The sequence below is a fragment of the Nymphaea colorata genome, chromosome 14, assembly GCF_008831285.2.
Source record: "Nymphaea colorata isolate Beijing-Zhang1983 chromosome 14, ASM883128v2, whole genome shotgun sequence".
NCBI classification, from domain to species: domain Eukaryota; kingdom Viridiplantae; phylum Streptophyta; class Magnoliopsida; order Nymphaeales; family Nymphaeaceae; genus Nymphaea; species Nymphaea colorata.
This window is the reverse complement of record NC_045151.1, coordinates 1927579-1944235: the sequence shown is the minus strand read 5'-3', so window position 1 is coordinate 1944235 and position 16657 is coordinate 1927579. Positions and strand designations below refer to the sequence as shown.

Here is a 16657-nt window from a genome sequence, read left to right as displayed (position 1 = left end):
GGAAAGGATGCATACAGATAAACAGGGTCATGATTCAGTAACTACGTTACATATTAGTGTTGGATCACGTAAACTCTAATTCTACACACAAGGACCCAAGTATTCCAGAAAGCTGCTCCATGAAACAAGTTTAGGAGCAGCAATCACAATGGTCGAAACAGACTAGAATTACAGTCATCCCAAGCGGAAAAAGAAAAGATTGAAGCCTACAACAAAGCGCTCAGCAGCTCACTGGTGGTGGCACAGGAGGTTGCTGCGCATCTGTACGTCCCAACACACGAACCTTATGCTCAGCTTCTTGACCATCGTGGCTGCTGTTCTCCACCTCTTTGTTTGTCGAGTGGGGTAGTTCATTCAGATCTCTGTCATCCCCTGGCTCTATTTTATCATCTTTCTTGATCTCCGAGGCTGCAGCTTCAGGTCCCGGCTGTACGCTGCCATTCTCTTCCACCTTTGCAGACTCCTTTTCGAAAGCAGGATCACGTTCTTGTATGTGCGCACTGTCACCTGCGTCTCCTGCATCAGTGATTTTCTCAACAGGGTCTTGTTTCTGCATACTCTCACTAACACCTTCCTGTTTTACATCTGGAATCTTCTCACTAGGTGCAACTTCTTCTGTCTTTTCTTCCTTCTCAACTATTGTAGTCTCCTTTTCTTTAGATTCCTCTGGTTCTGGCTTTCCTTCTCCCTCCTGCTGCTCCTTATTCTCCTCGGCCTTCCCGGTGTCATTAACCTTCTCCTCTTCCACTGCATCATGCATTACTTCTTCATTACCACTTTCTGTTTTTGCAGGGGCTGATTCTGGTTCAACGTGAACCTCTTTGTCGGCTTTTGAACCTGTTGATTTCCTGCTTCTCTTCTTCTTTGGTTCCTCTTCTGGCGGCCCAGCTGCCTTTGCTTTTTCACTTATCCTTGCAGACCTCCTAGGTGTTTCACCGGTACCCCAATCGAATTCAGTGGCAGCTGGGCCTCCTGGATGTGATTTAAGGTACTGATCCAGCTGCTTCTTGTTCCTGATCTCCTCCCCATTCGGTGATATGAAGATGATCTCGTTCTTTTTTGGAGTTCCTCCTGTTTTGGGAACAAACTGTTGGAAAAAGAAAGTTGCAGTTTCTATGTCAATAAAACTGACCAATACTAAAGTAATGAAAAAGAAATCGCATTATTAATCATGATGCATAATGGTGCATATTAGAGTATTCTCCAACTAACATGCATGGCACTGATGGCGATTCACATGACGTTTAATACTCAAAAGGGAAAAGAAATAGCAAACGATAGTACAGCATCTCAGCAAAATGATTTTTGGCACGAACCCATCCTAATGCATGAAGTTGTAACAACTGTTTTCTTTCATATTTACAAACAAAATATAATATGTTTCAACATTAAATCTGCTGAGTGGTTGGTAACGACTGGAGCTACCAGCCAAGGTTTTGTTAGAAAGGCTCTTAGAGCCCACAAGGCCATACTTTCGGTCCAATCATTTCTTTTCTAAAATACGCATGTAACAACTAAACTTACTCCCAAAGGACAAAAACAATATACCCAAGATCACGCGCAATTCAATTTTTGGCTTCATACCGAATGACTTCCACCTCATTATTAGACATTTAATTCATATTCATTTAATAAGAAAACACTTTTGTGTATCCTCAGCCATGCTTCGTTACTCTTTCAAAATATGAAGGTCAATTAGCTGTGCAGAACAGTTTGTCCTATTTTTAGTGTACAGCGCCTTCTCTCATTCTAGTAATTGGAATGGAACCAAAATGAAAAGCATTTTCGGGAACAGGAATTCATTAACATATGGTTTTGATTACACGTGAAAGAAGACCATGGTGTTTCTAATCCTATCATCATTTTCAACAATGTCGGTGCGTGTGATTGCACAAGTCATGTTTGTTTTACAGTACAAGGAACTGGAGACCGAAGACTTTCTCAGTCGTGTCAATTTTCATATCCAAAATGGTGGTTTTGAAATCATTCATTTAGTCGTCTCGCATTGAAGCTCCAATCAGGTCCTGTCATCTCCCTTCTGTCCCATCCTTAACAGGAAACTATATGAATAGTATGTGCTGCATCCTTTCTGGTTCATAGGCCATCACACTGGTTTCTTTTCCTGTGGTCATACTGCATTATTAACAACTCACAGAGAATTCTTACAGTAAAATAAAACCCCGTCCTAGCACACGAAATCAGAATCCTACAAAGTTCAAACTACACTAAGAAATAATGCTATTATCAGTTAAATAAATGAAAAGCTCCAAGGCAGGAAATAATCTGCAAAGATGGGGACTTTGTTGGCCTCTACCTTCCTGAAGCTGCTTTAATGGCTGCAACCACCTTTGATTTTCAGATGGACTTGAATGGTGTTGTTTCTGATGTACAAGTCTACACCTGATCCCCAACATAGCTGTTTCGGGAAATGAAGTTCTTGTTATAGCACAGCCAACTTGGAGAAGGTTACGTGCTGCATCCATTACACTGCATTGAATTGATAAAACTAAGATAATCATTTCATTAGCTCCAGGCAGTTCCCAGGTACAACTAGGCCTCGGTGCATTCACCAACAATGATAAATTGTTTTTGTTTGGTTAAAGACTCCTACCTATGTACAAAATTCCAGGTGGAACTCTTAATCTAACCTGAAATAACATGAGGCATCTCATAAAGGTACCTTACCCTCAGAAGACCAAATTTTCTTACCTAGATGACAGAAAATATCTCCGATAAATCTTAATCATTTCTATCTATCGTGGGAAACCACCAAAATGTTATTTTTCTCCACCAACAAGCAAGGGACTCTTAATTGAAAATCCTTAACATATCTAACCTGACATGATTGTCATTTCAAATTATAAAACGGGTGATTGATACTCTTCATTGCTTTCTTATAAAGATGGCATCCACCAAGAAGCAAAACATGGGAAGATGTATCCCGCAAACTAAAAGCAGTTACCTGGTGAAAACCCAGATTGGTCTCGGCCATATCCTCTACACCACAAAAATTTCCTTCATACCAGAGCTGGGTGCCAGATCCTTATTTATAGTATGCAGTCTCCTCGAAGCCTGCTCAATATTGCCCTCTCCCACTAGGACATCTTATCAACCCTTCATTGATGTAAGTGTCCAATTTCAGAGGTGAAACAAGAATGTGCACCATTTTGAATTTTAAAGCTCAACATACTTCCTCACCATAATCTGAATATGAGGGCTTGAGCATTTTAGGAGATTTCCTTCCAGGTGTCAATCACCTTCCCACATTCATGGTCAACCACAGACCTCACACCCCTCCATTCACCTCCAAGTGTAATAACTGCATAAGGCATCATAATTCCAGCTTAATCCGGTGCACGTTTAGGACAATAGATTAATAAATGATGCATGTTTTGAGATAGATTGCCTCCTTAACTTACAAATCTTGCATACTCGGTGCTTAGGGATCACTCTCACTACATCCCAATCTGGTTGTCAACTTTCACTCCAAGAAAAACATCATTAAGCCAAGCTCCTTGTGCATGGAACCCCCCATGAAGGAAATTCGTTCTAAATATCACATTATTCCCTGCTATAGCAGAATCATCTACAGATAAGGAGGTAATGGGGATATATTTCTATTCTGTAACTGGACCTTGATTGACAACACTCTCAAATAATCCGGTGCATGTTTAGGACAATAGATTAATAAATGATGCATGTTTTGAGATAGATTGCCTCCTTAACTTACAAATCTTGCATACTCGGTGCTTAGGATCACTCTCACTACATCCAATCATCTACTCTATGTACAAATTTCCAATATGAGAGCCACATGCAAATATGTTATCAGGAAGTCGTTCAGTATACCAGTTACAAACCATAAATCAAGCAGAAAAGTATTTCCAGAAGCACTTCTTGCACAATGTTGCGATCTCATAAAAGTCTATACCAGAGTTACCAGAAACTCCACATAGGAAGCAAGAAGCTAGTCACTTCAAAAACATCTTGAGAAGCATGATTTTGAAAGAGGAAGACTACTTCCCCTCTCAAAGGAAGAGAACTCTCATATAAAGGAAGCACACTTCCACCGAAAGCAGAAGTAAGATTCTCACCATAAAAAGATGCACTTTCTGGAGGAAACATGCCCCCTGTTAAATTTTCTTGCTTTCTGATTTTCTTTTTGCTTTCCATTCACTTCCCTTTTTGCTTTTGGTTCGCTTCGTGGTCCACTTCCAACTTCCTATTAGTTCACAAAATTTGACTCCTTCATTGAATGCAAGTTTTAGAGGCCAGCTTCCCGCTCCAATAGTTGGCCACCGTGGTCTAGACAGCTTTCTTGTGCACAACTATCTCAAGGAGACGAGTCATAAACCTATCAATGCCCATCACACGTTGAAAAGGTTTAAAATGTGATAACATTTTCCATGAGTAGGTTTTATCTGACTCAAGGCAATAACTTCTCAACTAAAACATCTCTCATACAGATACTGTACCATTTGATCAAATATAATCATTTTGTCCAAAGAAAGAAGGATAATCATGAAGATTGATTTGCTGTCCACAGCCAAAAGGACATTGGACTGCCTTCCAAGTGGCTCCTTCTTGAAGGTTGAGGACGTGGGTAATGTTCAACAGGATGGGACAAGGGCTATTTATTGGCCAACATCTACCACAAATAAGCATGCGCTGAATAACAGTAATGAAAAAGGAAATTTCCCCACAAGAAAGCGCAAAAGATGATAGCAGCATTACATCCTTGAAAAAATAACCTACTCTCACATACTGTCTCAAAATAGCACTTGAAGGAGAAGCCATGGGGATACAATATAGTCAACAAGAAGAGGGGACTAGGACAATCATGTAAACCCTTCTTGTAACCTTGCTGGTTTCTGTATTTCATGCAGTCAGCTACGCTTCTTCCAGACACATGCTATTCGCTTGTCCTGCATCTAGATGTAATTCTAGTGCCTACTTTCATATTGCTTACATCCCACCACAAAAATGGTTAGGAATTGCCCAACAACTAAAAAATTTTGACAGAATTAATGGCAATCTGACTCTTAAGTCTTAACCATCTTCTGCACTGGTTCATAGCCCTTCTGTGCGAATTAATATGTACTAGTAGGAGACATTAGGCACCACAAGACCATGCACTGAATCCTGTTTGGGGCTTCAGTTATTAAAACAACTGAAACAGTAATAGAAAAAAACAAAGGTGTTTTTTTTATTACTATCAAATGACTTCAAATTCATAATTTGCTTATGGTTTCCATTTCATTGTAAAAGAATGGCTCGTGAGAGCACATGTGGTAAAAGGAAAACGCAACAGTCATAGAAAAAGTGCTTCGCAATTGAAGTTTTTACACACCCTCCAGCTGCATCTCAATTGGCTGCATAGCAGTTGTCCTTAATTTGCCATAGAGTGGTTTTGCATACCTCGTCTTCGGTATATGAGCCTAATGGAAAGAATAGTTCATCATTCTTGAGAAGTTAGTAGAAGAAGGTCGAGAATACCCTCTTTAGGGTTCGTACTCGATCCTTCTGCACAACCTCTTCCTTCCTCCTCAATGTATGTCTACCACACAGTTTCCTGTTTACCTGTCCTACTACAAATTTTAGTCTCGAGACCAAGCCTTAGAATTACCATGAACAGTCTTCACGGATCCAAGAGGTAGACTATACTCTTCATTGATTATGAGTAAACACATCTTTCCCCAAAATTGGAAGATCGTACTCTTCTTTATTATTTGAATCTCTAGAAGATCTAACCATCACACTGTCCACAATCCAGACCTTGCTAAAACTTATCGCCTCTGTCACACAGGTGGGGGTACGGGAACAGGTGCGGAGCACTTTCAAAAAATTTGAGTACGGCGACACTACCATACACACACACACACACACACACAACTCCTCGAACAAGCATACACAACATGGCAAGGACTAACATTCCAAATGAAGAGGAAACTAGATGTTGCCAGAACCCTGTCCAGCCAGCTCCCAATGGCTGGATCTAGCCACTGGGAGCTGGTCAATAGCCATCTTTAAGGTCATTCTTGGCCATACAACCGGTTGAAAGACTGTTCTTTTTGCAGTTTTATATGGCTGACATATTTTTAAAGTATAAACGGTTTTTTTCAAATGTGTTTTATGTAACTATGGTAAATATATATGTATTTACAGATATTCTAACAAACACACCATCAAATTTGATCGTCAAACATGCAATCACTCTATATACTTCCACTTCCAACATTATTGTGAAATATTTGACAAATATTTTGTTGGATGCCACCATATTTTGCTTCACACCAGATTACTCTATTCTCCTTATGCTGGAGAAAGCACTGTGCTCCTTTGCCATATTACATTATTGTACTTCACTCTTAAATTTCTAGACATTGAATTCCTTTGCCAAGAATATAAAATGCAAGAAACATGCTTCCACTTATATGCATTCCTATCTAATCAGCATTGGAATATCCTATTGCAGATCAACTAGCTTCTATGGTCCGTTTGCTCAATAGAAAAGTCTATACATGACATTGATTTTAACGTCTCATAATTCTCTTTAGTCTTTTCTATCTCCACATGCTTAGTCATGAGAGAGTGCAAAAAGTTACCAAGTCAAGTGACTGCATATACGATGTCTTCACTTATAAAGAGCGGACTTATAAATAGCTCCACCGCAAAATAAGAAATGGTCTCTCCAAACTGGCTTCGCACCTTCTGGGGTCAATGCATTTTAGACCATTTGGAGCATACATCCAATATCTCAGGATCCTTCAATAGCACTTCAACCTCCACAAAAAGCATTGTGTTTAGGTAACAATGTGCCTCTACCAGGGAGCGCAACTCCATGTTCAATTTTTTCAATATGACTGTAAAATATTTTGACGTGGTATTTTGATCTCATCCACCATTTGACAATCTGTACCCATGGGAATATCCTCACCCAAGTCCTCCGTTTGAAACCCTGCCAGGGAAAAGCTTCCGTATGTCACTAAAGCAGAATAACAAATAGCAGCTTTCCTGATTAGCGAATTTAGCTTACATATATGGCAGGTTTCTTTGGAATATCCTTACCCACATCCTTCATTTTAGGCCCTCCCATGAATCAACTTCTCTGTCTCGTTAAACCAGAACAACAAAATATTCCTTCTCATCCCTATAAATATGACAGCTCTCTTCAACCCTTTTCACGTTTTTGGTGTGTATGCCTACCCACTAATTGGGTTTTCATCCTTACCTTATAAGTACGGCAGTTTTCTTGAACCCTCCTCATGCTTTGGTGAATATACCTACCCGCATTGATAGAAATAAGCCATGAGTTTCCATAAATACTATGAAACTGTTTCATGATTACTTTTTCTTTGAATTGCACATGTGCTAATGCACCTCCAAGAGCTACCCAATTAGAAGCTCATCCTAAAAACAGGACAAATAAAGTTGCCATTCTAATAATCATAATTAATATCATATGATCTCACAAACTAGTTTCATTTCATTAAAAATCCTCTTTATGAATAAGCCATGATTTGAATCCTCTATTTGGGAGGATTTAAACTTTATATTCTATGTATTTACGTCAAAAATGGTATTGTTATTTAGCCTCTTAAGAGTTTCCGAAGTTTTAACTCCCACAGGTGGTGAGCAGATTGGAAGAGGGGATGTCCCCAAATCAAGTGACAACCATTGTCCAAAATATCATTCTCAGGTTTATAAGTGAGGCTTTTCTCATGTATTAAATGGAAAGTTTGTCTCTCGGGAAAATGTTAGGGACTCAAAATAAAAAAATTATATAAAAGATTATGAAATTAAGAGCTTTCACTTAACTTTCTACAAAAACGTTATAAAAGAAAATTAATTACTAAAAAGTTAAAGAAATATATTAAAAAGCATTTCTTAAATATTGCAATAATATCCAAATTTTTTTGGCGCATTATTAACGAAAACTCCCATGTTTTTTTTCATTTAACTTGGCTTTGGCTTCATTTCAATATTTTGAAAATATAACTGATATATGTGACAGTGGTCCCAATTATACCATTTTCTTGACCAAGTTTCCCTGGTGCTGTCTTCATAAGGCTTCGGGGTAAGAGATCATCCTCATCATCAAAAAGGGACAAATTCTCAAATTTTTATTATCATACATTACAGCAACTTTCTCATCTACGAGTTATCTAAAAAAACCTATGTCACATGAGTATAGGATGCAACGCACAGACACACATTTTTAAAAAATTGAACAAATTATAAATTGTATTTTATGAATAAAAGGTTTTTCAATTGTAAAAAAGACATTTTATAAATTGTAAAAGATATTGTTTGCAAATTTTAGGAAGGAAAAGGTTTATAAGAAAAAAAAAAAAAAAAAAAAAACCTAGTACTAATACGGTAATACCACTCACTATTTCTCCTGATCATGCCCTTCCCTTCAGCAAGTTTTCCTTGTTCTTCTTGTTCCTCTTAATTCTTTTTTTTCTTCTTCTCAAGTTAGCCACACCCATTTCACGCTTGCTTGTAGGAACTCACATTTGTATCACAGCCATGCAGGTGGTGCACCCATGTGCCACATAGACACTGTATTTAGTTCCTTTAGAATGGTCACGCGATTTACAACCTTCCTTGCTATGTCACACGGGTGCAACTATGGAGCCTATCGACTACGGATGCAGGTGCAGACACTGGTGTGAAGCACGTTCAAAAGAATTTTGAAGCTTACACATATATATAGAGAGAGAGTTAACAACCGTAACTCCAAGGTGGTGGGTAATATGGTGCTTCATTTACTTCCTGACATAATAGCAACACTACCTCCATCTGAAACAAGGGAAGGTTACCTGAAATGCCTATAATGCCTTGTCAGCTCGACTATCAACAACATATAATTAGGGGAATATAATGGCAAAATCATCCAGGACGACAACAGATTCAACCAAATTTTCCAATTTATACTACAGCTGAGAGTTGAAAACTTGAAATTGGTTGATTCCTTCAGATGCTCCATGTATCATAATTTTCATAATAACATCTAGACATAGACACCACTTCATGTGTGGTTGACATTTGGCTCCAGTCATGAAATCCATGGTCAGAGCTCATGCAGACATTGCCTTATGAAGTTTCTCCAATAACGTGCAGTTATAGACCATAGTTTTAGTCAGATCAGCTAGAATCGTCTATGGCTTCTTCTTCGGCACCACTGTTATCGTACCTCCTTCTTGCATCAAGACCATAAGCTTGGGCTATGCAAAAGCCATTTGCGGCCAGCTTGAGCAAATTGTATTCCTTAATAAAATTCTCTTAAGCAACGAAATAATTACTTTTTTTATGGCCAGCATATGCATTCCTCTTTCTTTTCAACTACTGTAACCAAAGTTACCTCCATTAATGCTGCTGCCACCACATAGAAGGAAGACTAGAAATTGTGACAGAAAAATCATATTCTCAAAGTAAAGCAATATGGGCTTCATCCAGCAAATGCAAGACCTGAAGGCTTTTACCAACATAATCATCACTCATCAGTCCTGGAAGACCTGTCAAAATACAGGTCATGTAGACAAATCTTGTGAAAATAACTGCGTTAAGATCTAAAAGGTATATAAGAAAAATTGTGTTTGGATAACCATCAAATATTTACAGAAGACTATAATAGAAGAAATAACACAAAATTTTATAAACAAATAAGAAAGATACGGAAAAGAGAATTGAAATTGTAACATTATCACAATGATACTGCCATGAAAATAATTTTGAGATATGAGAAATAGAATTTTAAATTATAGTCACCAATATCACTGCAGAAAATCTTTTTGAATCAGTTCCCCAAAAAAACAACACGAAAAAATTCACATGCTTAAGAAATGCATTTTTGTGGAAGACTTGGAGAAAATGGGAATATCTGAAGAAAATGTCACAATAATATCAGACCATTTTCGTCATGATACTTTGAGAATTTCTGGATATTTTGCTGATGTTATTGGCTGGCTTCAAAATGGCAATACTGTTTGGATATTTCAAAATATTGGAGATATTTGCAATCATGAATTTTTAAATAGTTGACAAAAAAGTACATGTGAGGTTGATATATGCACCACCTGTATTTGTGACAGAAATTTTCAAATCCTTCATCTAACATAAGGCCACATGTATACCTGATCTTCACCAACCACTTCAAAAAGGCCTTGCCCATCTCGAGATTCACCAACATAATCACATTGTTTTATATCGCAGAAGTATGACTTAAGGTAGTGACCTCTTGGAAAACAGACAATACTCAAAGTATTCAACACATCTGGATGGAGTTCATAACTTGCACAACCAACTTTCAACTCAATATTTCAGCACATTCAATGGAGGCCAAATAATTTACACATGTACGTACTTGCATATATTCACTTATTTGTAAATATGTTAATTTGTGTTTGTGTGCACATTTGTACTGCATACAGGTGTACACTCACTTGAAGCTAAATAAAATCCAGTTGATTCATCAAGGAAAATTTTCCACGTTTGAGATCAAAAAATGGTCTATTCATTTGATTCATGAGCAATTTGTTTTCCAAACACCAACTAAACTACACCAAAAATCTGGATTCCCTCAAATTTTTCCTTTTATTGAACCCAAAGAATAGAAGAAAAGAAAGAGAAAGAAGATGCCATCTAGAAATCCAATCCCAAAAGATAGCTCGCAAGTTGCAACCAATACAACAGAGTAATAAATAATACAACTGTTACTACAACTCAATTAGTACTGCTAATTTCAATCATTTGCTAGTATCACTTTTATCTTGTCTAACCACATATATTCATTTCTATCAGTCTCCATTTGCCACTTTGAAAATGTAAGATCAACAATGATAGAAGAATCAGTACATTCCAATGAAAAGAAATTATAATTATGAAGGTTATAGAACCAAGCAAAATATAGCACTTAAGTAAATTACCGTGAATAAAATCAAGACAGAACATGGAGTGACATGAAAGTCCACAAAACAGAAAGCCACCATTCTACATTAGATTATCACAGGGATGCAATGAAAGGTTCATCATCATATATGATTCCAAGTTCCAACATTTGCAGCTTCTACATTCAATTCTGGCTACTTTAGAATTTTTCCTTCATTAAACTATTCACCAAATATAATATTAGAAGATCTAAATTCATTTTTGAACAGCTTGTGTAACAGCTCTTGTTGCCTCTCTGCTTTAGCATGCATTTTATTAGTTTCTATATTTTCCTTTTCTTGTTTCAGGTTTACCACTTAAAGCGCCTAGTCCAGCGAATGTGCCCCTAAGCCCTAGGCACTACCAACTGCCTATGCACCATCTAATGCTTTTAAGTTTTAACAACATCAGTTTCAAATTTCATCCATTGTAATGATCAAAACAAGATGCATACTGCCAAGACCCCAAAACTTAGTAATCTGCCAAATGTGTTGAGATTTTACATGTTGAACTTATCTTGTGTTGCCTTACATAAGATCACAATAGTAAAATTTCAATTGCCACAAGTCAATCTTCGTATCATTTTTATTTCTGTATCTCCACATTAGAAGAAAATGTAATAGATTGTTTCTGTTATACAATATAGGTCATTTAGCATCTTCCCCTCCTTGTTCATGCATACAACGGATTCATATTTTATCAAAAGCTTCTAATAGAAAACAAGCTTTTCAACAATGTCAATTTCCAAGTCACATTGCCTACACTTGTCTCACCAAACTGACATGGCAAAACGGATACTTAGACACATAGTCACGTATATCGCTTCTTTTTTAAAAAAGGCGTGATAAAAACGCAAAAAACATTTTATATGAAAAAAACGTCAAAATATCATGTCTTTTATTTAAAAAATAGTAAAATGAAAAACCGCAAAAAAGGTGATTTTTTGTGCCTTTTTTTGCTACGTTTGGGTTATTTTCTCAATGGTGGCATGGCAGTAAAATGAAAAAAATTTAATGTCAAAAAGGAAACAAAGAAAACCTAGACTTCTTTGGACTTTGGAGGAGACGAGTTGTTTAGGGTTTTTAGAGAAGAAGAAAACGCTTCAGTAGGAAGAGTCCTCGTCTTAGGGTTTGGATTTGGAGTTATGCTGGAAGATCATGCCAGAGCGGTCAACCATCCCCACCAGAGCCACTGGTTGCTGGAAAATCTCGCCATACATATGCTGCAAGCCTAGAACATCTATCTGAAATAAGTTTTCTGCACATTCTTTCCAACATAAGCATTCTCTTCTTTTGGCTTGTTCAGTCCCCATCGTTCGTTAGTGTTTCTATGATTACTGCTGCAGCTAACATTCTAGGTTTCAGAATTATTTCAAAAATCCCTAAATGAGCGTATACTACCCAATCTGATTGCTGCAATCATCTTATTAGTTTCTCATTTTCCTATTTTTGTCTAATTTTAGAAATTTTTGTTAATTTTTTAAAATTTACAGTTTTCTTCCCGAAAAGAAAGATCTCGCTGTATTATACCCGAGAAAAGCCTCACCTTTTAAAACTCAAGAACGATATATATGAGTATGCTTAGAGCCTTAGACATGCCTACATATTTTTGGATCGAAACTGATCTAGGCTACTTAGTTTACTTGATTTTTTTTTTACTACTCAATTTTCATTTTGTTTTGAATTAATGGTCATTAACATGTACTATTTTATTTATATTACTTATTTATTTAAATGTTGTTTTCATTTTCATTTTTATATTATATTTCATATATAAATATATATACCCTGATGTACCCCATACCCACATTTTTTTCAAGTTGCCGTACCCATACCCACATCTCCATACCCATATCCGAACCTGTATGCACCCATGTGACTTAGGTCAATTTTGCTTTTTGCCTTCTTTTGGCATTGTAATAGGGCAGCGATACTCATATGCAATAAATAAGGAACCAGCACCAAGAAGTCACCTTCTATATGTCCACTTAGCTTATGTCCAGCACATTAACCAATGTTGCCCACACTAGTCCATGTGGAGAAAAATACAACAGAAACCCGCATAGATACTGTGATTGATTTGGTGACATTCAGACACATATAAACCTATTCCTGCATTATGTAGTACCCTGCATAATTCGGACAGTTGTAAGGTTTCACTTTCATTATCTATCCACATAGATAAAGAAGGACCAAAATCCTTCTAACCAACCCTTGCTTACAATGTCAAAAGGATGTCCATTCAAGAGATAAGTGCACAGCCACATTCAATCCTAAGCCCTCATTAACAACACCAAACTGCAACTATCAACACCTGGAATACACACACAGCTGCATACAAGTCACACTCATTCAAATAAGCAACCACATGTGCACATAACAACAGTCAATATATATATTATAATTTATAAAGTTAAAAAATCTTGTTTCATATGTTATATTATAAATGATCTTAAATTTCTGGTCCCAAGATGTTGATAACATTGCTACAAATATTGTTACGGGCTTTAAACGACAAGACTTTTCTCAAGTATAATCTTGCAAAATAGAAAATCTCAGCAACTTAAAAAAAAATAAAAAAGAAATCCTAAAAATAAAATGAAAAACTAAGAAAATAAAATTTAGAAACAAAAAAATGCAAAAAAATACCAAGGAAACATGAAAAACGTATTGTTTTCATGTTTAGTGTCATGTTTTTTCATTTTGGATTTTTGCAAAAAAGACAGGTTTTTTTATCTCTTTTTAACGCATAAAATGGGTTTTTTTTCTTAAAAAGACAGGTTTTTTGTGACAATGTTGATAGATATCCATATCTTAAATATTTCTAGTTTCTGCTGTCATTGAGTTTGATTAGCGCATTGCAGGTAGAGTTACTCAGACATAGAATCCTATGAAGAAAGCCTCGTTACACACATGTATATAGCAACAATAATTTATATTTTACAAAGTATTAAAAAAAACTTTTTACATATTATTAACGATCTTCACATTATGATCACCATATGTTGATAGATATGCATGTTTCACATTTTTTAATTTATCCTTTTAGAAGTTTCATGTTACCATTGAGTTTGATTAATGTTGCAGGTAGGGTTACTCAAAATCTCGGTCTCCCTTGATCCATCATATATAGGGGACCCTGGTAGGGAATTTATGTCTTTTCTCTGTTATTAATCACTCTTAAAACCCCAAGTAATCAGGAGTTTCTCCCTCACCTCAGACAAGGGGATCCCATTTCTTTGCTTCTAACTTTCTTCTTCTATTGACAGCACTTATTTCAGGTTCACTGCAGAAGGTCCACAAATCATTCTTGGCAATTTACCCAAGAAATATCTTTAGGTCTTCTTTTGAAGCAAAAAAAAAAATGAAAAATGTCTGGATAACAGAAATTTTATGAAGTTATTCACTTTTTCACTAATTTTCTCACAAACATATTGAAAAATATTCATAAAAATTAATAGTAAAAGAAACAAAAATTAGAAAGTGTACAGTTAAAAGTTAAAATACACTAAGAAAGGTTTAGGAAAAACTGGTTATGATATTATTGCAATAATGTTGCAAATTTCTTGTGATGTTTTGAAATTGTTGCGGTATTTACCTGAAATTACCATTTAGAGACTTTTGGAAATAAAATGTACTATATATTGGGTGCCGAAATTGAATCAAAAACTTCCCTCTATACGTGTAACTTCCCTAGATCTTCAACTAAGGTTTTCCACCAGGTGGCAGATTCCTAGTTCATGCATTTTTTACTTGTTGTGGTTACCCAACGCATACTAATGGTCAAATACTTCTTCTTACCAGCATAAAAGATATAATTCTTACCAGCAAGGCACAAGATATTCAAAGTCGGCCAATGAATGCATCAAGAGCACATTAACTTAGTCACTAAACCTGGAGGCACAAAGAGAAAAATCGACACCCACTTAAATGCAAAAATTCAGCACATTAATTCGTAAATACGTTCAAGTGAGTAGTAACTTAAGTTGTTTACAGCAAGGTTTCGAGCAAATAAAATGTACCTATTGTAGTTCCCACACAAGCAGCGTTTCTATTCGATCTCTAAGAGACTCTAGGTGACAAGGAACAAAAGAAACGCCGCTACAGACATCTCCAGATGCCAGCGAACGTCACTTGCTGTTCCACAAGAGCCGGTCAACAAAATCGGGCACTTCGTACAAGCTCATCGAACACAAGGAAAACATTTAAGAGCACCGCCTCTCCAACTGATATCCATGGGATGCTAGAGCACCGAACAGGACGGGGAAGAAACACAGTTCCCGCGGAGGAAGAAATCGAAACCAACTAGAATTTAAATTGTTCCAGGAGGGGAAAATCGAGGTCAACCCGAATTTTGAACTGTGCCCCACGGCCGAAGAAAACGAGGCCAACTAGAAATTCGCCAGCTTCAGAGGCACAAATGGACAAGAAAGTGGGGGCTGATGCTGAACTTTAAGTTAGGTAAAAACCAAACGCACGAACTATTCGTACACCAGAATCAGCAATTGGTAGCAAGAAAGGGAAGAAGAGGACGACGTCGCGTAGAGAAACCTAACCATGAGGTAAGAAATAGCACCGCCCATACGAATTCCGCAAAAGCAAGCAAGAAAGAGCAAAAATCGTCCATTTTCAAAAGGGAAGAAAGTGCAGTCAAAGAACACAACACACGCAGGGAGATAGAGAAAGAGGAAGGGTGGGACGACAAAGTGAAAGAAGGGAAAGAGGTTTTCGCTCGTCACCTTCTTCTTCCAGCCGGAAGGGGCAGGTAGGTCCACGGAGACGACCTCCTGCTCCTGCTTCCCAGCCACGTCCGCCGCTCCTCCTCCACCTTCTCCAGCGTTCACCAGCTCCTCCTGGTTCTCCGCCATTTGCCGAATTCTCCCGAACGACCCGCACGCGCTCAGACTCAGATAGGGAGACAAAGAGGGTACGAAATGCTTCCCGCTCCGCCCTCGGACGGATTTATTTTGGGTTTTCCCCCACCTAAAATAATTGAAAAGAAAACCAAGGAAAAATCTTCCGTCCTCCCCAAAAGGCCCCTCTGAAAATCTAATCTAGGTTTCGTCCTTTACCTTCTGCGCCTTCCTCCTCTTTCTACAGTTTGAAAATCCCTACCGCACCCGTCTCGTCGTCATCATCGCAGGAAGATGACGCAGCAGCATTCATTCATCCATTTTTTTATCAGATCTGACCGTCTCGGTGAAAGCGGTACGGTCCATTTCCATACCTACCTTTAAATTTTGAAAATAACGTTAAAAACGAAAAACAAAGAGTTTTTTAAAAACGGGGAGTGAGGATACTTGTAGGAAGAAGGAAGGCCGGAACACCTCTTGCCTCTCTTCCTTCCAACGCGCCCTCTTGCCATTGGGACACGTGGCACGAGCTGTTGCCAGGTGGCCGCCGCCTGGGTAATTTTTAAGAAACCTGCTCTCCTCTCTTTCACTTTCTCGATTTTTTCTTTTTTTTGCATTTTTTTTTCTTTTTAAGAAACTCACGACACCAAGTTTGAAGTTATGTGAAAAAAGTTTCTAATCCGATTCTCATGTAATCACATCCATATAGTTCAGAACTTTATAAACAAAGGAATTGGAGGAAAAAATTTATTTATTTACGAAAAACTACTTATCTAGAAAAAAGCACACAACTTAATTGCACTTTCTTATTTGAAAAGAGTTTAAAAAAATATATCTCAGTTTTTCCTTTATTTTAGGTTGCTTGGAAAAACT

The 16657-nt window shown here is 37.3% G+C and overlaps 1 protein-coding gene across 1 annotated transcript; it reads right to left on the bottom strand.

Moving 5' to 3' along the window:
* Positions 1-12: 12 nt before the first annotated feature.
* LOC116267427 (methyl-CpG-binding domain-containing protein 11) lies at positions 13-16019 on the bottom strand. The gene is made up of 2 exons (XM_031649135.2): positions 15671-16019; positions 13-1087 (listed from the first exon to the last, which is right to left on the bottom strand). Exons 1-2 carry the CDS (start codon positions 15797-15799, stop codon positions 221-223), a joined length of 996 nt encoding a protein of 331 aa, XP_031504995.1. The 5' UTR covers positions 15800-16019; the 3' UTR covers positions 13-220.
* Between the last annotated feature and the right edge of the window lie 638 nt (positions 16020-16657).